This window comes from Gadus macrocephalus, chromosome 6 (genome assembly GCF_031168955.1).
Source record: "Gadus macrocephalus chromosome 6, ASM3116895v1".
Classification (NCBI taxonomy): domain Eukaryota; kingdom Metazoa; phylum Chordata; class Actinopteri; order Gadiformes; family Gadidae; genus Gadus; species Gadus macrocephalus.
This window is the reverse complement of record NC_082387.1, coordinates 22,588,851-22,613,038: the sequence shown is the minus strand read 5'-3', so window position 1 is coordinate 22,613,038 and position 24,188 is coordinate 22,588,851. Positions and strand designations below refer to the sequence as shown.

General features: G+C 49.7%; 2 protein-coding genes across 5 annotated transcripts in view; both read left to right on the top strand.

Annotated features, from left to right (window-relative positions):
- si:ch73-138n13.1 (coiled-coil domain-containing protein 88B) overlaps nt 1-19,914 on the top strand; it is a 29,181-nt gene extending 9,267 nt beyond the window's left edge. For 3 of the 4 annotated variants that reach the window (XM_060053062.1, XM_060053061.1, XM_060053059.1), the window contains 8 exons: nt 686-811; nt 13,194-13,309; nt 15,848-16,013; nt 17,601-17,748; nt 17,926-18,083; nt 18,187-18,329; nt 18,442-18,531; nt 18,734-19,914. In XM_060053062.1, coding sequence (XP_059909045.1) covers nt 686-811; nt 13,194-13,309; nt 15,848-16,013; nt 17,601-17,748; nt 17,926-18,083; nt 18,187-18,329; nt 18,442-18,523 — 939 coding nt within the window. In that variant the 3' untranslated portion in view covers nt 18,524-18,531; nt 18,734-19,914. The remainder of the gene's footprint in view (nt 1-685; nt 812-13,193; nt 13,310-15,847; nt 16,014-17,600; nt 17,749-17,925; nt 18,084-18,186; nt 18,330-18,441; nt 18,532-18,733) is intronic. The other variant, XM_060053060.1, reaches the window with a different exon arrangement.
- Nucleotides 19,915-20,661: 747 nt separating this feature from the next.
- Nucleotides 20,662-23,696, top strand: LOC132458809 (beta-crystallin B3-like). Its single transcript, XM_060053114.1, has 6 exons — nt 20,662-20,987; nt 21,406-21,500; nt 21,870-21,988; nt 22,214-22,346; nt 22,635-22,777; nt 23,075-23,696. Exons 2-6 carry the CDS (start codon nt 21,423-21,425, stop codon nt 23,682-23,684), a joined length of 1,083 nt encoding a protein of 360 aa, XP_059909097.1. The 5' UTR covers nt 20,662-20,987; nt 21,406-21,422; the 3' UTR covers nt 23,685-23,696.
- The last annotated feature ends 492 nt before the right edge of the window (nt 23,697-24,188 follow it).

The following is a 24,188-nucleotide window of genomic DNA, read 5'->3' as shown; positions in this document are numbered from 1 at the left end:
GACAGACCATAGTGCACCAGAATCAATAACCTGTAAGCTGTTCACTGGTGTTTTCGTGCTCTTGACCAAGAAGATGTACAATTAACGTTCATGGAGTCTCTAAAACACTGGGCTCTCCCAAAGCATGTGAGATCAAAGGTCAACTACTTTACTTCATGCATAAATATCCCAGCAAAAGGAGAAGGAGGTGGGATAATGTTGGAATATATGAATGGGATATATGAATATATTTATTACATGAAGGAAAAGTATCAAAACAGGGGGAACCTGATTCAGTCACACTTGACAGCTGACAATGTATACATTTTAGTGTGCTTTTGTCTGTCTGATATTTTTATGAGATATTTTAATCTAGAAAGGGATTTTTACAGAATGGGTTTGGTGTGCTTGGCAACATTGAGGCTCAAACCTTAACTGTGTCTGAATATCCTGATGAACTCGGAAACCTGACTGAATTGGTGGATCCGTTTGTGGATTGTTGGGTCTGTAGTAGTGGAAGTGTAAAAAGTGTTAAGTTCAGATTACTCTGGTCACTTTTTGATCAATGAAATTCAACTGTTGGTTATCAACAACACCGGCGTTGTTGATAACCAACATACGGTGTGATTGGAATCATCCCGTTCTCCAAGTCTATTTCTGAGCTCTTTGTGCGTTTGAGATAATGACCGCGGTCTCCTCCTGTCAGGAGCTGAACCGGCTGCGGTCCCGCAGCGTGTGCCGCCGCTCCGCCCCGCCGGAGGGCCCGGTGGAGGTCAGCCTGTCCAGGATGAGGAGCCGCAGTGCCCACAGGGAGGGGGACCGTCCAGGCTGGGTGAGTGCGGAGCCCGCCTTCCACCTTAAAAAGCTACCATGACCTGGTTCCAAAGGCCTGTCTGAGCAGGAGTCTCGTTGGGTCCTGTTTGAGGCTTCTTCCCGTCCTTTATACCATAGCAAGCCGTAGGTTATTCGAGTAGGCTCTTATTGGCATTTGACCAGCTTAACATTTTTGGGGTAGGAGGCGGTGCTCAAGAATCAAAACCTAAATTGCTATGTTTTTTGTTCTATGTCGAACACGTCAATGTGCTAATACAGGGGTCAAGTGTGTGTGTGTGTGTGTGTGTGTGTGTGTGTGTGTGTGTGTGTGTGTGTGTGTGTGTGTGTGTGTGTGTGTGTGTGTGTGTGTGTGTGTGTGTGTGTGTGTGTGTGTGTGTGTGTGTGTGTGTCCAAGGTAGGCAAGAGAATTGAAAAGATGAAATTGCTAGCCAGTAGGAAGAGGTGTGCAGACGGCTCACGCGGGAACGTATTCACTAGACTGGTGACTAACATCAGTGGCATTCTGTCACACACACAGCATGGAAACCGGCTTTGAACCATCTCCTCAGGCCTGTAATTCAGGGTTGGGTCAGTCCAACATGACGGCCCATGGTCTCCAGACGCTCTGCGTAGCCAGCAGCCAGCCGATGGCTCAGGGAAATGCTGTGTGGCAGCGCCCTCTGAATGACGAATGACCTCTGGGAGGTAAACACTGCGTCAGTCCTTACCCTGGCCTCCTCTTCCTGGATGGTTTTCTTGGCTCATGACTTAAGCGTTAGACACACACACGCATTAGTTTGAAAGGCCATGGATCATGCTTGCCCAACGCCCTTGGCAGTCTTCTTTGATATGTTCCGTGACGCTGCATTGACAAACCTCTCTGACAAAGGGGGGAGTGAGAGAGAGATTCCCTCTCTATCTGCCTTTGTTAGGCTCACAACACCGTCCCTCAGCTACTGAAGGGCACACTTTGATGCCTCCCATCAACAAAGCCCCAAAGGTTTAAAAGTTCTAACGATTTCATCTTCAGGATTGTCCTGTGGTGTGAGGTGTCTTATGGTTGGGTTTTAATTCCCCAAAACTGATCAAGGCTGCAACCATTTGAAATTGCAAATATTAAACATTTCGTAATCTATATTTAATCGTGAAAAATCTTTTTGATTTGTTATCCGAGTGCCGGGTACACGAGGTTTGGATCGTAACGTAGGGAAGAAGATCGGAGCCACACTGACCGATACACACAGCAGAAGACGTAGCAGGAAAAGCTAAACTTTGATGGATTGGCAAAGTAGAGCGATCCAAGTTAACTCTTCTAGATGCAACATGTGCGGTCCATTTTCACGTAATCTCTATGACTTTGTCTGTAGTTCTTTTAGTTGTTATTGATGATGGCCACCGGGTTTGGATGATGGCCGCTACAGACACATCTTTGATTGCCAGACGGAAATTGTGAGTTCCGGTTTTGAGATCAAGACTGGATTTTTGGGGAATGGAATCGGTGAGTGTGTGGGTGCTGTCCACACCCTTAACGACCAAAACAGTTAAATGTGTCTTAATTTATCGTTGTCTGTGGTCGCTCATGTTTTCTTCATCTTAAAAATCATCTAGTGTATGCAAGGCGTTACTAGCTGTGCATCAAAACACTGTTTAAGTAATTATGGTGAGAATCATGGAGCCACTAGCGCCCCCTAGTGCTCACAATACACCTCAACCCTCTCCACCTCCACCGTGAGACTTTTCGGAGTGAAACGACCCACTTAGACGGATGTAAATCCCTTCTGGGCTGAGATGTTAAGAGAAATTTGAAGACATCATGAAGGGACAATAAGTATTAAGCTGTAGTCTTATGCTCTGCTCATGCTGGCTAAAATTGTTTCAATTGTTTTTAAAAAGAAAGTGGAAGAAACCAAAGTTCCCAAGAATCCCATCCCGACACTGAAAGCCGAGACTCAAGCTCTCCTTTAGCCTCGCATCCCGTCTGGATGCTCGCCGTGTTTGCATAGGTATTCTACCATGTGACCTGGCTTCCCTTCCACCTAAATCACATGGAAATCAGGCAGTTTGGAGACCCTGACACGCAGTCCCTGTAGATGTGCTGAGTCTGGGCGTTTCCCTGCACTTAACCTAGATTCAGCCTCCTCCGACGACAACGCCGGGAGATCAGTGACTGAACCGAAATGCACGGCTCTATGAGAAACAGTCACTGTTGTTAAATGACTGGCAGACAGTGAGCGGGAACATGGGAGAGGAGTCCAGCCAGCATCAGCATCACGTCCGTAGCCTAACCCTGACTCATGTATCTTGGGGAAATGACCCTTAAAGACACACACACACACACACACACACACACACACAGACACACAGACACACAGACACACACACACACACACAGACACACAGTCATGAAAAAATCCATATGTTGTTTTCTTTTAATCATCTGAAGCTTTGTTTTCTGTTCCTTGTATTGTCTAGCCGCCCTACCTTTTCTCAGTGTCATTTAAATGTGACCCTTTGTGCTTGGGCTAAATCTGTCACAAGGGAGAAGGCCTCCTCTCATGCATTGTTCTCCTTAATGGGTTAACATTACCTGATTTGATTATTTACTGCATTTATCTGCATTGTGGGGAGGATGTGAAACTGTTTAAATAACTGCATCCTGGAATCACTCTGCTAGAGAGGAGTCTAATGTATGCATGTAGAAGTCTCATCTGTCCTATACACAATATCTCTTGAAGAAATTGCCACGACAACACTCTAGCATCAACTCAAGCTCATTTTACTGTGATGGCCTCATTTGACTGGGGCAGCACGCCTTCACCGAGCAGCGACAGATTGAAGGTACAAGCAAATTTATTTACGGTTTTCTTGGTGTGTGTGTGTGTGTGTGAGGGTGATGTTGTGTACTACAGTAATTTCCACATGCATGCTGATCATGCTGTCACATGTTATCCTTATTGCATCAAACTTTTACGGTTATTTAGCTATGAATGCAGTGTTATGTGTTTTACTGAAGTATTAAACACATTGAATCAAACCAAAAGTAATAATGAGACTGCATTAAGTCTATCAGTTGTTCACTGTGTGTGTGTGTGTGTGTGTGTGTGTGTGTGTGTGTGTGTGTGTGTGTGTGTGTGTGTGTGTGTGTGTGTGTGTGTGTGTGTGTGTGTGTGTGTGTGTGTGTGTGTGTGTGTGTGTGTGTGTGTGTGTGTGTGTGTGTGTGTGTGTGTTGTGATGCTCTGAGGAGACCTGACATGAGAGACTGCCAATACCTACTCATGAATCTACACAAGCACACCAGCAGGGGGCACACACGGGAAGGGCAAAATACTTTATTGTATAAGTCTTTGAGGTCTGTCATGCTGCCATTGTTTTCTTTGGGGACTGCGTCGGTTTGAGCAGTTTAAGTTTGACGGACTGACACAGACACAGAAGGACCGAACTGAAGGGATGTCAGAGAGGCTCCGGGCTGTCCTGCTGGGCAGTTTGCATGACGCCCGGAGAGATTTGTATAAGCAAACTCATTTTGAACACTGTGATTCCTTTTGTTAAATCGCGCGTCTGTGGTGACGACAGAGCGGTTGACAGGTGCACACAATCTGTGGGTTGGCCTGCGTTGTGTGCCCTCTGTACCTGTCCTGTCTCTGGTACATTAGGGAGCTTTATGCACACCTCTTTGTGTCTTTCTCTCTTTCGCTCTGCCAGTCTGTCACGCCTTCAGCGACGTCATCAAATAATTCATAGATCAGTCAGTGTGTTTCCTCTCTGTCTGTCTGTCTCTGTACCCCCTCCTGTGTTAGCTCTTATGGGTCCTCTCTTACCCAGCCAGGGAGAATCTACTTTCTCACACTGCAGGAGTGCAGGCAGACGAGCAAGAGCACCGCAGCACATATGTCAGCCCCTCCCCTCCCCTTCCTCTCACACTGAATCGGGGACCTCCCCTTCTCACTCTTTCTCTTTTTCTCTCACTGGCACATTCCCTCCCTCCCGCCCTCCCTTCCTCTCTCTCTCTCTCCCTCTCCCTCTCCCTTCCTTCCCTTCCTCTCCGGCTCCACTCTGCGCTCTCCCTCCCAGTTTCTCCGTGTGTGTGTGTGTGTGTGTGTGTGTGTAGGACTGTGAGTCCTACAGCGGACGGTGCAGGATGCCGGGGAGCCCACGGCACTCTCTCTCTCTCTCTCTCTCCCATTCACACACCTGCCTGTACCTGCAGTGGATCAGAAAGGAGGAGGAGGCGGAGGAGAGCGCGTTTTTGTTGAGTCATTCCTGTTCCTCCGCTGGTTGGCCCTGTCCCCCTCCTCCCCGTCCAGGTTGCGCTGCGTAGCTCTCACCGCAGCGCTCTGCGTGCGTCCGCTCTGTGCACCGCGCGTCCCCTCTGGGAGCAGGAACGAGCCGACCGACCCGCCCGTCCGCACGCGTTCCCTCACCGACCGCGCACACGCGGCCACGGTCGATCGTCTCCTTTGCCGCTTGTTCTCGGGACTGCGTGAGGAGGCCACCACGACGGGACGCTCTTGATTGGCCGCCCGCCGCGCCCGTCCCACTGAGGGCACCCAACCCCGTGGGCGGAGGACTTTTGTTATTTGCATAGCCCGTCAGTGGAGCTCCGTGTCGGCGCTCGGTTCGTCGGTTCCCCTCGCACCTTTTTTGTGGTTTCCTGCTGAGCAGCGCTGGCGTCGTCTTCGCCAGGTGGGTGAGCCTCCGGTGTGGACGTCGTTGTCGAGTCCCGTGGTGAAGGCGTGAGGGCACCACCTGTCCCCTCCCCCTACCAGTGCTCTGAGGCGGTTGCTCTGTTTGTGCTTCAGCACGACGCCATAGGGCACCAAGCGTGAAGAACGATTTCTGGGCCGGGCAGGGATTTCAGTCTGTTGAGTGGACGAGGGACCCTGAGCCACCTCACCTCAGCCCACTACGGTGGGCCCAGCGGGATCATCAGACGGCGAGTAGGGGGGGGGGGGGGGGGGGGCAAGGCGTGGACTTCTGATTACTAGCAGCAGGACCGGCCTGAAGAAGGGCCTGTCGAGGCGCACCACTCCGTAGCCCAGAGGGTGTGGGTGTGTGTGTGTGTGTGTGTGTGTGTGTGTGAGAGAGGAGGGGGCTTAAGTGCCGTTCATCTGGATCTCCTGAGCTAGCTTAGCCATGACCTCACCGTCTCCCACGCAGAGAGCCGCACAGGGACGGGGCGACAAACCCTAAAACAGAGCAACACAAGACAACCTCACGCCACATCTGGATCCAGACAAGACCACCAAGCCCCTCTGCCCGTGCCCCCAAACCGCCATGGACTACCTCGGGGACAAGTTGACCGTGGCCCACTCCCACCTGACGGGCTGGGTGGGCAACGTGCGGCGCTCCCTGCAGGGGGCCCTGAGCGCCGTGGGCGGCCCCCGGGGCGGCGACGACGACGACGGCGGCGGCGGCTTCAAGAGGACGAACTCCCTGCGCTCGCTGGCCTCCCGCAGCCGCGAGTCGTTCCGCCGCTTCTCGCTGCGCAGCCAGCAGCGGCTGTCGCTGCGCCGCCGCACCACGGCGCCCAACACCCCCACCGCCGTAAGACGCACCACACGTCAACACCAGAAACCCCCCCCCCCCCCCAGGAACAGGCTTTGTGGGGGAGGGGGGGGGGCTCCACGCGTACTTCTACCGGAAAAATGTTTAAGACGGCTTACCATCCGCAATGTTCTTAATCGTAGTTCGATCAGTGAGATGCTTTGCTGCACGTCTTTGGCAGGTACAGGCGGGTCCCCTTGCCGTAGGGTGTCTGACGCTGGTTTGCGTCATCGTCTCTGCTTGTGGTGCACGGAGGAGCCTTTTATTACTTGTGTTGTGGTGCGCGGATCGCTGTCTCTGCACTGCACTGTCCTCCACTTGTCCTGACCTCGGCTGTCCGGTTTGCTGCTTTGCATCCTCGTCGCTGCTCTGCTTCCTGGATCGTGTTGCCGGTGGTGACTAGGGATGGAATGAAGTGAGGACAAGGTCGATGGTCAGTCTTTTTGGTGGCAGTATACAAGACAGGGCCTTGGTTAGGCTGGTGACCCACAAGAGGTTTTCGGCTGCAGCAACTTAGTATTTCCCGATGTTTTGAGTGTTGTGTCAAATCGTTCCATTAGTCCTGAGTTGCTGCGGTGAGTCAGGTAACACCACATCGATTAAGACTGTCTATGATTAGATTGCATTCAGTTTTTACCGTTGGTGTTTTTACGACACCAACGGTCAATAGGGAGGGGCTGATAACTTATCTGTCAGCCACTCCTTGACTCGCGGTCCTTTCGATTCAAGGAACATGTCCGTTCCACTGTTGGGCTTCTGAGGTACGCAGCTGGAGTGCCCAACGGTCCTCTACTCCTTGGATGTTAGTCTTCTATATAAACCAAGTGGACTTCAACTTAGTCCCTAACATAAGAGTATTTATGTTAGTCCCCCCCCAGCCCAAAATAGCCCCAGAGTCAGACTGGGGTCCTTCCTAAGTCTAAGCCGAGTCAGGTCTTTTGCATTCCAAGTACATACTGTTATGCTCTGCATTACGACAGGATTTGCTGCTCTCCGTATGTTCCAAGAAGGTATTGCCGTTTGTTTTGTTACCCAAGCTGGGGTCAGAGGTCAACATGTAGATTAGGCCTCAGGGGACTGTTTCTTTAAATCATCTCCTGGATATTGCCATCGATCGGACTAATGTGCTGGGGAGTGCGCAGGGAACTGTTTTCCTCTTTGGCAGACTCAGCAGAGGAGTAGATTGATGTAGGTGCTTGATGTTGAACAACATGTTCCAGCCTATGGATTTTTGGGCAGCCACATTAACAGTTAAAGTCAGATCTCCTTGACGGTACCTCTTTGAAATGATTGACTGTCTTTTTGATAATTATCGTTTTATTAACTTGCAACTTTCATATACACAGTTTCCCAAATCATTAAGCTTTTTTGGATTTAAGATCATAATGATCTTGATACCTCACCATAACTGCTCCCAAAGAGCTGGCTGTCGCTGTGTGAATGTGTGGAATGTGAGTCAATTTATGTAAAGCTGTTTGAGTGGCCTGTGTTTAGAAAAGCGCTGTATAAACGTGGTCCATTTACCATTCACCATCTATCATCACGAGCTTGCGGTCTCTCTTGACCCCTCAAGAAACCGTCATCGCTTAGCCCCTTCTCTCGCTGGTCAAACCTCCCATCTATTCTTCTCTTAATTGTTCCACCATCCCTCCCTCCATCCATCCACTCATTGTTCTGTCCTGCTGTGCTGACGCACCCTTCCTGGGGTGGCGGTCGGGGAGGGAGGCTGCCTCTGGCTAACGTTGTTAGGGCGGAGAAGGAGCTGGCCGGCCCATGTCTGGATGACCAGTGCTGTTGGGTCCTTGATGGATGGCCTGGCTCCCTCGGTCCGCAGGGCCGCTGCTGTTCTGCTTGTCAACAGAGTGGTTCTCACACAGAGGAACGCATGCATTCAACCGCCCCCAAGTGGAAATGCAAATACACTGGCCTAGTGTGGAGTGCTGCACCTTTTGATTAAGAATAACTAAACGCCACGCCTCGTCTGCCCCTGTGTGAGTGAGTCAGTCGGATGAGGAGGTTTGAGTCTCCCGACATGTCTTAACCTGTGAGTGTGTGTGTGTGTGTTCGATAGGGCAGGTGGGTGCTGGGTGTGTAGAAGCTGCACGCACACGCGTCGCGCACACACACACGTACAGACACCCACACACCCACATGCATGCACACACCCACAGCAAATTAAATTTGCACACCACGGGACATTTAATCTTGCTAATGCATCACCTCAATGTTTTCCCCTTGGGTTTTAATCTGTCCGATTGTTGTTTCAGTCAGGCCTAGCTATCCTTCCTGTCCATCATCGTAGTAACTTGCGGCAGCAGCCAATTCTCTGTGGATTTGTGTCGGTTCAATACTAATCACTGACCCGACCAGTCCCCCAACATATCCTTAACTGCTAGATATCCATTGTATCAATAGTTGGATTGGAGGTGTGTGTGTGTGTGTGTGTGTGTGTGCCTGTGTGGTCGAGTGTGCTACCCTGCTATTTGGGGACGACGGGGACGTCAAGAGTGTCACTGAGCACAAGGAGTACCAGAGGTAGCACTGCTCCACGTCTCACTGACGGCTTCCAGCGGCCCCTGCTCCGCCTGACCGGAAAGGCTGAACTGACCAATGGCATCCTGCAGCATTGTTCTCTGCCTGTATTCCTCTGTGAGTCTTTAAAAGGTAGACCTCTCCATCCGACTCAAAACTTGAGTTATTTTCATTGACGCGTAATGAAGTGTCATTACTTCATTGCACAGCAAAGCCTCCGTCTTAAACATACCTTTTTGGAGGAAAGGAAAGCCTCTGTTGCAGATCTTTTGACTACTTATTAATTCGGGTGTTCCTGAGCCATTGCAAGGGTGGTTCATCGTGAGATGTTGACGTAGATATTCAAACGCATTCTCGCTCCGAGGAGCGTTCAATGAGGACGAAAGACACACACACACACTCACTCACTCACTCACTCACTCACTCACTCACTCACTCACTCACTCACTCACAGGTATGGTTCTCGTCGGTTGGCTGGTTCATGCCTCTACTCGTTGGCTGCAGTTTGATGGCTTCCAGGACAATGAGCTCTCTGTTGTCAGTCTCATTAAAAGACGCTCGCATCACTAGACACAGAGGGCACTCTGAAAGGCCCACCCCTTCAACTCGGTCTGTCCTGTCTCACTTTCTCTCCGTGTCTCTTTATCTCCATCTCTGTCTTTCTCTCTATCCTTCTGACTCACCGTCTCTGTCTGATTTTCTGTCCTTCTGACTCGCTGTCTGTCCCCCTGACTAGCTGTCTCGGTCAGTCTTTCTTCAACTTACTGTCCCTTTATGCGTGTCTTCCTTTCTTTCACTCTTGCTCCTCTCTGTCTGCTCTGCCGTCTCTGTATCCCCCTCTCCCTCCCTCTCCTGCAGTCCCTCCCTGTGTCTCTCTCGTCCTCTGGTCTCCCCCATTATCTCCGTGAGGATCCCTAATCTCACCAACACTTTGCTCAGACACGCACGTTCAATCGAGCTGCGTGAACGCGGGACAGGCAGCCTTGTAAACGCCTGCATGTCCCCTGAGCTGCTGCCCAGCCCTTCACTGGGAGTGGTGAACCTAGCAACCACTGTTTCTGCCACAACAGCAGAGAGGCTCGCAGGCATGTGTTGCTCTTCACCCCAGTCAACAGAGGGAACCTGACGTATCACATACTATACTGTCAGCCATGGAAACGTTGAATCTCAACATTTTCGAACAACAATACGTTTCCAATTAATTCATCTTTCTAGATATGTGTACATAAGCATACTGTACTCTTTTTATAAGTGTTACCTTTCATGAGCTTACGCTGTTTTTTGAGAATAGAAATGGGCTAGGCTATTTTCTGGTTATGAATGTTCGGAACCCCACAGCTCCCAGTTCTCGTATATATTGATATGCGCTTGTTTACAATTTATGGCCATCATTTAATTTTCTGTGACATGCACGCATATATTCTGTGTATATGCTTCGGCCAAAGCTTCGGCGGCAGCTCCGGCGCGGGAAGCTCGGCGGCAGTTCAGCATCTCATCTCCCTGAATACAATCCCTTTCTCCTCCATGTCGTGGTTCATGGACCTCAGAGAGTCAAGGCCAAAGTTCCTTTCCCCCAAATCTTCTCAACCATGGCCGAGATATCCCCAACTACGAGTCTTCACTTGTTTTGAAAGTGACAGAGACGTCAAAAGCAGTCTTTATGATTCATAATATCATCCGAGGCGCACATTGGCCGTGGTATTAGATAAAATATTATATAAATACCCATTTATAATTTTATTATTATATTATATAGATATAGAGCTCCAGGAGTCCGCAAACGGCAACAATCCCTTCTCTCCATGCTGTGGTTCAGTCTGACAGCTCATTGGTCAATGGGCAGCAGCTCATTAGCGTTAAAGCTACAGACACCAGAAACAGCGCATTCTGAAGGGACTGAGGCAGAGGGGAATAGCTGTAGGCAAGATCTTTTTTCCTAAAAGCTGTTTCCAGCAAACAGCTTCAAAAACATGTTTTCTGGAACTCAATTACTAAGTTAACTTGTTGTGAAAACGCCAAAATATGTCTCCTTTAAGGTACCCATTTACGCAGTTGGCAATATCATTCTAATGAATGAATTACTTAAGTTAACAATATCTGAGACCCCCGAGTGCTACCCCTCATATGCGGGAGGTCTGTCCTCATCATCCTCGTGTGTACTGGCTTATTCTGTTGTTGAGTGCAATGATCATGGCAAGCTGCATATATTTAATTGCACCCCTACTGGACACTTTGATCTGAACGAGGGCATGCCACTCAACTGAAATAATACATGTGGAGGCTCTAGCCCTGCAAGAATGGATGTAATTGGTGGGTGTAGCAAACTTGGGTAATGAGCCAGAGTCCTGTGGTCTGTTTTATGTAAAGGAGGGCCTAAAGGACATACAAGGTTATCTATTTGGTGGTTCTCGCCCAACAGGGAGTGATGCCCCTCCCTGAGAGGACTGCCGAAGAGTAAAAGCAACACACTATTAATGGGGAGCCTAGAGGGACTTGTGTTAAGATAGACTTGTCTTTTAAATGAATCAGCGCCTTAAGCTTTACCAGCAATATCCATATTGGGGCTCTAGCCCTACAGGAAGGGAATTCCAAAGCTCATCAAACGCTGCTTGGAAACGCTTTGGAAAAAAAATCCCTTGCTATAAATTTATCTTAAAAGGTTTTAACCCTAATGGGTTAGTTTTAACCCATTAGGGTTAAAACGGGGGAAAAGAAAGGCACAGCGTTGTCCCCCTAACCCTGAGCCGCATACCAGACCCTTCCTCCAAAACGCCAAACCTGCCTTTCACTCCACATTCACGTTCACTAGGTCTTGCGGACCACACTTGTGAGAGGCTCTGTCATAAAATGGAGATGGATGGAGAAGGAGGGATTAGCATTTGGGTGTATTATCACAACTGGCATGTGGACACCATTTTTAAGTTTGGGGTCCAAAATGGGGCCGCGCCACGCCATAACTTTGTAAGGAGATGGAGGTGATGATGCTTCAGTATTTCCCAAAGACCAGGTAACAATGTGTTGTGCTTCGGGTTTTCCTTTGTAGGCGCGTTGAGAATCCGCTGTCAGTGCGTGTGCATGTATCAGTGATACGCAGGTTTATCCAATAAGTGGTAGTGTACCCGCGCACCATTGGCATGTATGTGCGCTTGTCTCTGTGTGCGAACAAGAACGACGGGGAGAAAGAGTGCTACGCGGAGCTGAATGAATGGACGCTCATTTTTATTTCAAAATCGCGAAAAAGCACAAAAAAACTAAATCAATTTGTGGCGCTCGGTGTTGATTCTGTGGCGCTGCGCCGCACAGTGGTCTATGTATGGGAAACACTGTGCTTTGTGAATGACTTCCTGTGGTACACTTATAGAAACATCTATTACATGGATTTGTGATTCAGAAAGATTTATATTCCACATATCCTTGCAGAAATATGCAAATCGTTTCGATAGGATTCTCAAATGTGCTCCAAATAGAAATGTAAGAGTCTGTCTGTGGGCAGGACGGCTTTCTTTGTTTTCTGGGCCCGTTCAGCAGGACCATTACCAGTACCACTACCACTACTTTTGGGTCACGCTTGGGACAAAATTGTGAAATGGTCTTGCACACATCACTTTAGCGCCGTGCTAACATTTTGTTGATTCCCTCTCTCTCTCCCTCTTTTGCTCTCTCCCTCCCCCTCTGCCTCTCTCTTGTTCCTCCCTCCCTCCCTCTCTCCCTCCCCCTCTGCCTCTCTCTTGTTCCTCCTCCCTCCCTCCCTCCCCCGCTCTCTTGTTCCTCCTCCCTCCCTCCCTCCCTCCCTCGCTCTCTTGTTCCTCCTCCCTCCCTCCCTCCCCCGCTCTCTTGTTCCTCCTCCCTCCCTCCCTCCCCCTCTGCCTCTCTCTTGTTCCTCCTCCCTCCCTCCCTCCCTCCCTCCCCCTCTGCCTCTCTCTTGTTCCTCCTCCCTCCCCCTCTCTCTTGTTCCTCCTCCCTCCCTCCCTCCCCCTCTGCCTCTCTCTTGTTCCTCCTCCCTCCCTCCCTCCCTCCCTCCCCCTCCCCCTCTCTCTTGTTCCTCCTCCCTCCCTCCCTCCCCCTCTGCCTCTCTCTTGTTCCTCCTCCCTCCCTCCCTCCCTCCCCCTCTGCCTCTCTCTTGTTCCTCCTCCCTCCCTCCCCCTCTGCCTCTCTCTTGTTCCTCCTCCCTCCCCCTCTCTCTTGTTCCTCCTCCCTCCCTCCCTCCCTCCCTCCCTCCCTCCCTCCCTCCCTCCCTCCCCCTCCCCCTCTCTCTTGTTCCTCCTCCCTCCCTCCCTCCCTCCCTCCCCCTCTGCCTCTCTCTGGTTCCTCCTCCCTCCCTCCAGGTGAAGCTGCAGCACCAGGGGTCTGGGGAGGAGGAGCTGAAGGACCCCGACACGCTGGTGCAGGAGTCGGACAGCCAGTACGGCACCTGGGAGACGGGCCTGCACACGGACGACAGGTACACACACGCACTCACTCACAAGTACACGTACACGTAGACTCAGGCCGACGCAGGCCGTCATTGTTTCAGGCAAATGTGGATGTTAATGGGTGTTTCAGAATGTTGGTCATGGTGTTAAGCCAATTAAGATCTGTAGACTTCATCTACAGATCAAGTCAATCCTCCACGTGGGCTCCGTCGCCCGGCCGCGGGCAGCCCTGCCCGGCCGCGGGCAGCCCTGCCTGGCCGCGGGCTGCCTGCGGAGCCCGCGGGCTACGGAGACGTCAATATAACAGTAGCGCACCGCTCGGTGGAAGCGAGGCATTCGACTGAGCGGGTTCGTTGGTTCTCGTAGTCTAGACTTCAGGGGATAACCCCTCCCTCCGGGCTGCTCCACAGCCAGGACTCCTGCTTATTGGTTCATAGCACAACCAGGGCTCCAGCCTATTCGTGAATCGACGTAGGCGGGGTCCAGATCCCTTAGCTAGTCACACCCACTCAGAGGAGGACTTTCCTTCTCCTCTCCCATTGAACCCCATGTTATTCAACGGCTGCCAACACTTTCGGGGAAATGAATGGGAGTCAATGGAGGCTGAGGGAGGAACGTCCTCCCTGAAGTAATTGTCAATAGGCGATAGGGGGTGCTATGTCCCTTTACCGAGGGAAACGAACATAACACATACAAAGGCATTAAAGTATTCCTATTTAAGGGCATTAATTCCTTAAAGTAGTCTGGGCAACCTAGCCTACATTTTTTGTTCTCAATGTTAAGGAGGATCTTCCTCCCTCTCCTCACTGGAGAAGCCTCCATTGGTATTTTTATAATATATCTAATATCGCGGCCAAAAGCTATGTGCGCCTCGGATGATAATATGAATCATAAAGATGGCGTCTGACGTCTCTGGTACTTCCCCAACAAGTAAAGACTCGTAGTGGGGATTATCCCGGCCATGGTTGAGAAGAATTGGGGCAACGGAACTTTGGCCTTGACTCTCTGAAGTCCATATTGAACTGCGACATGGAGGAGAAAGGGATTGTACTCCCGGAGCTGAGCTGCCGGACTACCACCGAGCTCCCCCCGCCGGAGCTGCCAGACGGCCGCCGAAGCTCTGGACTCCCTGCAAGGCAGTCACATGGCAAACTGACAAATTAGACATCTATTTTTGCATGGAATATCCCTGCTTCTGAAATGCGCAAACATCTCCGCCCCCGAGCTCGTCCACTGGTCCACAAAATCTTAGCGATGCTCTGATTGGAGAGGGATTGGGAAGTGGGAGGTAATATTCAACTATCTTCCTACGTAGGAGGGGGCACCGGACTCTCTCGCTTGGTAACTAGGCGGGGTACATTCAGAAATGCATATCTCACTCAAGAAACCATGTACCGACATTCAAAAAAGAGACCCAAAACAACACCCCAAATCCCAGGAAAAGTGTTGTTTTCAGAATATTTCCCCTTTAAAGGCTTATGGTTTTTAAATAGCCCCACAAAGGTTCAACCACTCTTCCTCAAATAACAAGATCTCTCTCTCAAGAGCGTATTTTGGAGCGGAGATGTTCTCCTTCGTCTGCCATGGTTCCCGACCAAACGTTAAATAAGAGTCTGATTTGGGAGCACTGCTGTCTTTCAAAGCTGCTGTTGTCGTCGGCTGCACTTCTTCCCGATCTGTTGTCCACGTTTGTTCCGATGTAACGGATCCTCATGTGGCCTCGAGACAAATAGGTAGGACTTAGCGTCTAGTGTCTCCTTTGAACATCAGCCCCCGTCTATTTAACAATGTCAAAAAAATCAAAATAATAATGTCAATTATACACGTCTTTTCTTTTTTGTAAATTGTATAAAAGAACCGCAACTGTTAGAATGATGTCACCGTTGGCCGCAGCCTCGTTGGACCATCTCACTCCTACGGGACCGGAGACGCCTTGGCAGGACAATGCTGCCAATTACCTGCCTTGGCCTCGGGACACAGCTCACATCTCCCCTTAAATTCATTAGTCGCTTCTCTCTCCAGGCATCCAGGCATCAACTGACCCCTTGTGGCCATACTGTGTCATTGCAATATTGCTTTTTATGTGTATCAGTTTGAAGGTTGTATCGGCGATTCTAGGCCAAAAAATAAATGATCTCATTCATCTGATCTTTCCTCACGATCCGCTAGCTGCCCGCCCCATAAGCAGGCCGTCCAAAAAACGTGTCTCTGTAGGCAGCCTATGCTCTGAGATCGTACACAAAAACAAAGGGTACTACCAACCACTCATAACCAAAATAAATAGTATTCGATCCAATCACCGACAAGGGGTGGGTGTTGTGGGTTTTTTTTGCGCTGCGTTTATGATAGTTTTTACTGGGTGCAAGAAACACGGAAGGGAAGGGCGGGCTGGCTCTGTTTGTTTGGGATCTCGCTTCAAATGCAAACTGAAGTGACGTCACCCAACATCGCTGACACAACCTTTTAAGTGCAGTTTCATAATCATAATAATAATAACAATGGAATAATTACAACATTAACCAAAATGAATCATTTTTGTCTTTTCCCATCCATCCCTCCGTTTGTAGCCTGACCCCGGCCACGCCCACTTCAGACGGCGCCCTCTCCCCTTCGCCAGGGAAGCCCTCTCCCTCCCACACGCCGGCCCACCATGGCCTGCCCTCCGAGCTGGACGGCTCTGCCGGTCTGCCCCCGACAACCCCGGCCGAGAGCCAGCCGCTCTCCTTACCAGAGGCACGCACCCCCGTACCCTTAACAACCCCGTACCCACGTATCCCTCTCTCTTAGAGAGGGGTTGTGTTTAGATTCTCTGCCCGAGCCTGACCCGACCCGAACCACGGGCCGGGTCGGGCCGATATTTCCCGCCACTATCCTAAGGCCGGGTCGGGCCGGGCCTTTGATCGAGCGTTATTTGTATTTGTATTTAAAAATCTATGCCATAAACAGAAATATTATAGGCCTTTATTACACGGGTCTTCTCAATGCCGTGGAACGCTCCGTTCACTTGCATGGGTAGTGGTCTGCGGTCGGTTGCACCAGCAGAACGTAAAGCCGATCGTAAGTTCGGGTGTAAAGTCCGCCGTAACCCTACGCTCGACGTAGCTAGTGTCCAACTAAAGGTGTTCTAACTTTTGGTTGCACCACCATAACTTAAGTTGTAACGTTACTAGTAGTGCATAAACTGTACCAGTGTCGCTTTTAATGACGTTTAGATAATTTCAAACCAATCATTGGCAGATAACAATGTAAACAGGAAATACCGGCAAGTTTCCACCTTACCCGAGTGAAGACGCGTTAGCACCCCAATGAGAGGGCAAACAAAACCGTTTCAGTCATTTATTCTCTAAAATTTGCTTGGACTGTATAGGCGTGAGGTTAAGCTATTTGATGGCGGATTTTATAATAAATAAATAAATATAATATTCCGCCCGGCAAAACCGAAATCGCGCATATAATTCAACATCATCATAATAAAGAAATGGATCGATACGGTCACGGACAATCCGTTCCCGGCGCAAATCGCATTGAAACTCCTCTTCCCATTGCTCAAAACGAATAGCCATCTTTACCCTGCGTTAGTGTTGAAATCTTTTTACGTTTTTTTCTTTTAACGGTTCTTTGTCGTTAGTATGGAACTTACACCAGCTAGAGGGGAGGTGTAAAAGATAAGTTATAACTTAGTGTTACGTTGAAACTATCTGCTTGGTGCAACTGCTATTTTTTTAGTAGAGTGTAAAGTCGAACGTTTGGGTGATTTACGTTCAACGTAGCCTAAGTTGGACCTTACGTTCTGCTGGTGCAACCGACCGCTGTGGTAACTTGTCAACCCCAGCGTGTTCCGTTGCTAAGCGACGACACCGTCTTTGCGGACAAATTATTCCTCTGCTGATCAACACTACGAATGCTGGTAACGAATAAATTGTAAAAAGACACACCGTGTGAAGAACGTCGCCGGTCAATATCGAAAATAAGCCCCTTCAGGGCGATGCAAGACGCCTTCGCTGCGCGTCGGTGTCCTGTTCGCCCTGTCGGGGCTTATATTCCCGATAATGACCGGCGTTCCATACATTATCCCTTGCATATATATTTAGCAGAGTAGGCCTAGTAACAAATGTGTACAAAGTTACCGTACATGTAGCCTATTAAAAACAGCCATGTTTATCACCGTTGAAATCTCAATGGGCTGATAAATAAACACATTCTCAATCAAACGGCGATGATGAATCACACGTGATTATTAATATTAATATATTATTATTCAACGTATTCTTATTTCTGACGTCTTTTCTAACCTTCTGTCCCTTTGGCCCTGGTGAGCAGGTGTCCACGGTGCTGCTTGACACCAGCGTGCTGCGCTCCAGGGCCCAGCTGGGGAAGAGACGGGCCCCGCGCTCCCGCCCCACCAGGACCGCCCCGCCCCAGGGAGAGGGCGGAGCCACCGACGACTGGCGCTTCAGAGACTCCACAGGTGGGCTTCAGTCTGCTCTTCATCGTCCGTTCCCTCACTCTGCTTCCAAACTCACAAAACGAGCGACGCTCAAAATTAAGCATTTGTCGTTTTCATTTGAATTAAACTGAGGGTTTTCTGAAGGCCGTACCTTTCTTCGACAGAAAGTGTGTGACTATATTAATGTATTCCCTTTAGAATGTGACGCCTCCATTTTGTTGACAGATGAGAAGCCGGAGTTCAAGGAGGACCCTGAGGAGCAGACAAGAGAAGTGGAGCCCCGCGCCACAACCAATGCAGTCTCCCAGCCCCAGAGGATCCCCCTGTTCCCTGGGATGGACCCTTCCGCTCTCAAGGTGAGGCGAATGGACCTACCCAAAGCAGCCCTGCTCGTGAGGCTGTAAGTGGTGATTAGGGTTCAGTGTGGGTTGATTCAATTGTACGGTTCATTGTCCCCAGTCGCAGCTGAAGAAGAGGGCCGACTCTGACAACCTGGTCGATGTGGGGACTCCCTCTCCCTCCCAGTTGTCTCGATCGCCCAAGTCCCCCTTCCTCCCGCGAGCCACGCGTGTGCTGCCCCCTTCTGGTGGTAGAGAGAACGGGTAGGAAGGGTTTTTCAAGGAAATTATGTTTGTCCTCATGTTCACTCCTGTTAAGCACTCTCCTGAAAGTGATATAATTTCATTTCATTTTCATTTATTTTATTTTATTCAGTTTGGAGGACTCTCCTCAGTGGCTCAAAGAGCTGAAATCCAAGAAAAGACTGAGTCAGTATGACTACGACGATTCTAAATAGATAAGAAGGTAAGGGAGACGGTTCATTGGTCCATTTCCTTTTTGTTTTCCCCTTCACTTACTCCTTCCTCTCTTTCATTATTTTCTCGGTCTCTCTCTCACTCTCACTCCCTCTCCCCCCTCCCTCTCTCTCTCTCTCTCTCTCTTTTTCTCTCTCTCCTTGCTGTGGTTAGGATCCAGTGTTGATATATGTCCTCTCTCCTTCCTCCAGGTGGCCTTAAAACCCAAGAATCTCTGAACGAAACGGAGGCCTTAACCTTTGACCCTGGACCCCGGGCCAGAGAGATGTTTGGAGTAGATTCTACTACTGCTGATGCTGCTAACGCATTTCTACTCCTTTTTTTATTATTTCCGAAAAACAGGATCAGATATTTTTGCACGGTGCCTTTGCTTTCCTTCTCCCCGGAGAGTGTCAAACGGATGGCACGACGAAAACATTGAATATCTTATTGCTTCATCACTGATTAATCATCATCTTTTACACTTTATCACCGACCACGACCACAAAAGACGAGCAAAAAAAAGAATGTCCTGTCCGGCTGCACTCCAGAGAACGGTCGTCTGAGAATAGCGTGAGCAGCGGCGCCACCCGACAACGCCACCCGACAACGCCACCGACCACCCGGTCGTGCTTCAGTATTCACGGTTTGGAGGGGCTCTCCAGTCCTCTGCCGGCGTTCAGTCTTCCTTGTATTCAGTGAGCGTACCGACGGTTGTGGACGTGTTCGTACCTGCTCACTGCACAGAAGCATATCCATAAGCTTAACATTCCACATGATCGGACCCCAGCGCCGCGGCGGATGTCCCTACCAGCTGGGGGGGGGCGTTGTGCGTTACCCTACTGCTAAACGCTGTATTTGTATCGACACTATTTTTTTGTCAACACTATAGAGGCCGGCTGGGTCTTCAATCATGTAACACTCCTCTACATTCTAACAAGGCGTCTCGGCGCCACTGTTTATTTTTGTATTCTACGGGTTAATCATTTTTATTTTCTCTATCCTAAGTAAGTTGCGGAAAGAAGTGGCCCATATGTGTGTATGCATTTACTTTAAGGAACACTGTTAAAAGCTGATTTTCTTGAGCACTGAGTGAACAAAGGGAATCCTCTCTGTAAGTCAATCATCTTCCAGGGCGGGGAAACTTGATCCATTCACTACATGACGTTCATTAGCTCCTGCTGCCTTGTTGTATTCCCTTGGACCCCACCCCCCCCCCCCCCCCCTGTATCTTTGCTCAAGAGCAAATCACTACATCACATGAGATGAACCACATGAGTGAGGGATGAGACTTAAAGGCCTCTTACGAGACAAAAACATTCACTCTTTTGAAAATCTTCAAAACGCGAGATGAACATAGTTAGCCCTCCTCCTCCTCCTCCTCCTCCTCCTCCTCCTCCTCCTCCTCCTCCTCCTCCTCCTCCTCCTCTTCTTTAGTCGGTCTCCAACATCCACCCAGCACTACGTCACTTAATGCGCTGCAGCACCACCTCGGCTCCACCCGTGTGCAGTCGGCCACCCTTGGGCAGTCAACCATCATCTGGGGGGTTCTGCGGTATAGAAATGCTTACTGCAATGCAACTGGATGTTGACTCCGTCAAGTCTCTATCAGTTTTTTTATCGATCTCCCCCCCTCCTCGATACGTCTGTAAATTACTTTTTATTTCTCTCGTACACGGAAAAAAAATTGATTTGTTTTTTATGTTTTTATTCATGTTCATGTTCATTATTTTTCTTTTTATTTGAAAGTAACAGATTTATATTTGCACTGTGTTGTACTGGCCAGTGTCCTAAAGTTTAAATTCTTAATAAAGATATATATGCAGTGAGCTACAGGCTTGAGTGATTCTTATTTCCATATCACAATCATAATCCACCTCATATTAATAAGGTGTGCAAACGACATGATAGGTGCCAATATTTCCATCTTAATATTCACAGAACCATCGGCAGAAAGGTTTTTGTTTTGATAGTTTGGTTAAACTACTAGATAAGGGGTTATAATAATACAATTATAAAGGCATTGATATGTGCCTGAATGTGGTTACGGGAGCGTCTGAGGAAGCTGGGTGCGGGCCAGACGGGGGGGCAGGCGGGCTGGGTGGGGTCTATGCTAACCTGTGTGTGTGTGTGTGGGGTGTTTGTGCTGAGCGGGGCTGTTTTCCCCCCAATCCTCTTCTTGGCTCGCTGTCCCGCTGCGCCACACATGGCGGTGAGGCGGGCAGGCCGCCGTGTGCCAACACAGCTGCCTATTGAGAGGCAGAGGAACGGACACAATGTGAGTGGCAGACATGCTGCATCAACAGCTCTGGCTGTTTTCTGCTGTTGTGGCCAGATATAAACCATAAATACGCCCTCCCTCCCCCCACAGCTCCTGTCCTCCCATGTGTCACCGTCCCTTCCAAACTTCCCAACGCAGACTCACCAACGCAGAGCCGCTGCCTAATCACTAGCGCGCGGATCCAGGTAACGCCGGACCCCCACTGTGTGATGATGATGATGTGTCGGGGTCTCTGTTCAGCCTTGAACAGGCTCGGAGGGCGAAGGAAGGAGTCTGTTGTGATCTGGATGACCACCTTGGACTGAATTGTGACTGAATTATTCTATTACTACGTCCTTGAGATCTCAGGTGTTTGTTTTAGAAGTATCAAAGACTGGGTGGGGGGGGGGGGGGGGAGCTTTTTGTTATGATGGACAACCTCAGGAAGAATACCCCTCAAGGAGAGAGCGTGCAATCATGTGCCGATTAACATATTTCTGAAACCGTTAACTGTGTGTGTGTGTGTGTGTGTGCGTGCCTTCATGTGTGTGTGTGTGTGTGTGTGTGTGTGTGTGTGTGTGTGCATGACTTAATGCGTTTGTGTGTGTGTGTGTGTTTCGGCAGGACACTAGGAGTACAGGATGTCTGACCAGCAGAGCACTGCCCCAGAGCAGCTGCACCCTGGGACGAGCCAGGGCGGGGCTGTGGCTACCTACAAGGTACCAGCAGACCCAGCGGGACCGCATCCACACCCACCGACCCACCCTCAGAGGCCCTGAGGCAGCCCGTTCTAACCCCAAACCTAGCCCTCTTTCTTCATGTGTAGTTAATCACCAAAACCTTTTCAAAAACACAGTTTGAAAGTCTTTGTTTTCCCCTTCATCACACTGTCTTATCTAGTTATTTCTCTCTCTCTCTCGCTCTCGCTCTCGCTCTCTCTCTCTCTCCCTCTATGTTACTCTTTTCAATGCTCTCACGCTCTGTAGTCTTTTTGCCCATCCAATTTGTTTTCAGCAGGTGTACCCTTCAGTGTGATGTAAACAGTCCCCCCCCCCCCCCTCCTCCCCAACCCTGAAACCCTAATCCAGGTGGTGCTGTTTGAATATGGAAACTTCCGGGGACGCAAGGTGGAGCTTTCCTCTGAGTTGAACGATGTGACGGAGACGGGTCTTGAGAAGGTGGGCTCGCTGATAGTGGAGCAGGCACCGTAAGTAACTAACGCTGAACCTGACCGACCTGCTCTCGTATCCATGTTACATTAGCTGCTTCACATAAGATACAACATTAAGGCAAGAAAACATCGCATTTTAGTCCAATGTGATGAAGAATGCAATCATTCAACTGGAAGCATCAAATGCAGTTCAATGTTATCCCCTTCTTATTCTGTGTATATTCCCCTCCCACCCCCCCTTGTCCTGTTCCCTGATGTTAGCTGGGTGGGCTATGAGTGCCAGGCCTTCATTGGCGAGCAGTTCATTCTAGAGAGGGGAGAATACCCCCACTGGGACTGCTGGACCAGCAGCCAGAGCAGCTCCTCCCTGCTGTCCCTCAGACCGCTCAAAGTGGTGGGTCCCTCCTCCGTCCGTGGCTGGAGGTTCACTCTGAGCCGGAAAGCTGCTGTTCCATTCCGGGCAGACATTTGTGTGTTTGTGTTTTTTGTAATGTTACATGGCATCCATCAAGTTATATACATAGAATAGATAGAATAAACTGGGAATTCTGTGTGGCAGGAAGAGAGGGCAGTATTTTAGATATTGTTAGATTTTTCTTCTTAATAACACTTTATAATTTGACTAAAGTGTGTGTCCAAAGTGTGTTAGTGAATGAATGATTGTCCGCGTTCGATTCTTCAGGACAGCGCGGAGCATATACTCCACCTGTTTGAGGAAGAGGGCTTCGCCGGGAGGAAGATGGAGATTGTGGAGGACGACGTGCCCAGCTTGTGGGGACATGGCTTCCACGACCGCGTGGGAAGCGCCAAGGCTCTGAACGGAACGTAAGAGCCTCTCCTCAACTCTGCTCGGTCCACATGTTCAGCATCTTCTCAATAACCTCATTGGCAGAGCATGACCTCACAACTGTCAGGATTAGGGGTTTGATTGATTCCCACCTGGGGCCGTGCATGAGAAGGAACGTATGCTCTCAGCATACTGTAATCGATATTGCAGTGAAGCTTTGGATTCAGTTGTGCAACAAAGGGAATATCTTCATATGAATCCCTTTATATGGCACCCGTCCTTGTGTGCGTCTATTCAGGAGTGTTATCTGGTTCTAAGCACTCCTGTTCCTCTAGATGGGTGGGCTACATGTACCCCGGCTACAGAGGGCGCCAGTACATCTTTGAGCGCGGAGACTTCAAGCACTGGAACGACTGGGCGGCCCCCGCGCCCCAGATCCAGTCTGTCCGCCGCGTCAGGGACATGCAGTGGCACAAGAGGGGCTGCTTCGACGACCTGGCCCCGGCGCCGGCCCCGGGCCCGGGCCCCGCTCCTGCCCCCGCACCGGGCCCCGCCCCGGCCCCCGCCCCAGGGCCCGCACCGGCCCCTGCCCCGGGCCCCGCACCACCCGCAACCCCCTGCAGTGGCCGGAGCCAACTGAAGAGGGGCCTCTCTCCGAGCGCGCCAGCCACAAACACACACACACACATGCACACACAAACACACACGCATGCACAAACACACACGCACGCACACAAACACACACACACACACACACACACACACACACACACACACACACACACACACACCGAGATGCACACACACACAAACACACATGCACACATACAAACACACACATATTCTAAGTCTCTGCTATGCGACCAGCCTTTTTCCATATCTTTAAACATGGTGATTGCAGCTTGTGAACAGTGCTATGTATGTTGGCAAATAAAATGTGTTTGACCAGAATATAAATACTGTCTCTTTGTTTTTACTCTCCATGAATTAATTACTATGGTCAACCAAAGCAGCAAATAATCATTTAAGATTACTCTCTTTTAAAAACAAATGTATTTTGTCCAAAGAAGCATGTAAAAAACAATTCCTAGATAATATGTTACTAGATTTTCTAGTAGGTCGTAGGAAGGGTTTGGAATAGTTATCAGAAGTTGCGGCAGGATATATTCTTAACCTGTCTGTTCTTTGTTGGTTTAAATATCAAAGACATGGAAAAGGCCCATGTTTAAAGACCACTCTGATCCCATCTGCTGAGCATCAGTGAGAATGAGGTCATGCAGTGCTCTCCCTGTGCAGGAGGGCACTGCATTCCTGTCCTAAATCCACTACGTGTTGTTTTGTGTTCCTTGTGCTCAAAAATAAGTTAAAGGCTACTTGATTAAGTCTTACTTTTTGGGATTTTATCTCTTCGGATCAGTTCACATCCAAAGGGCTTCCTGAGCAAAGTTA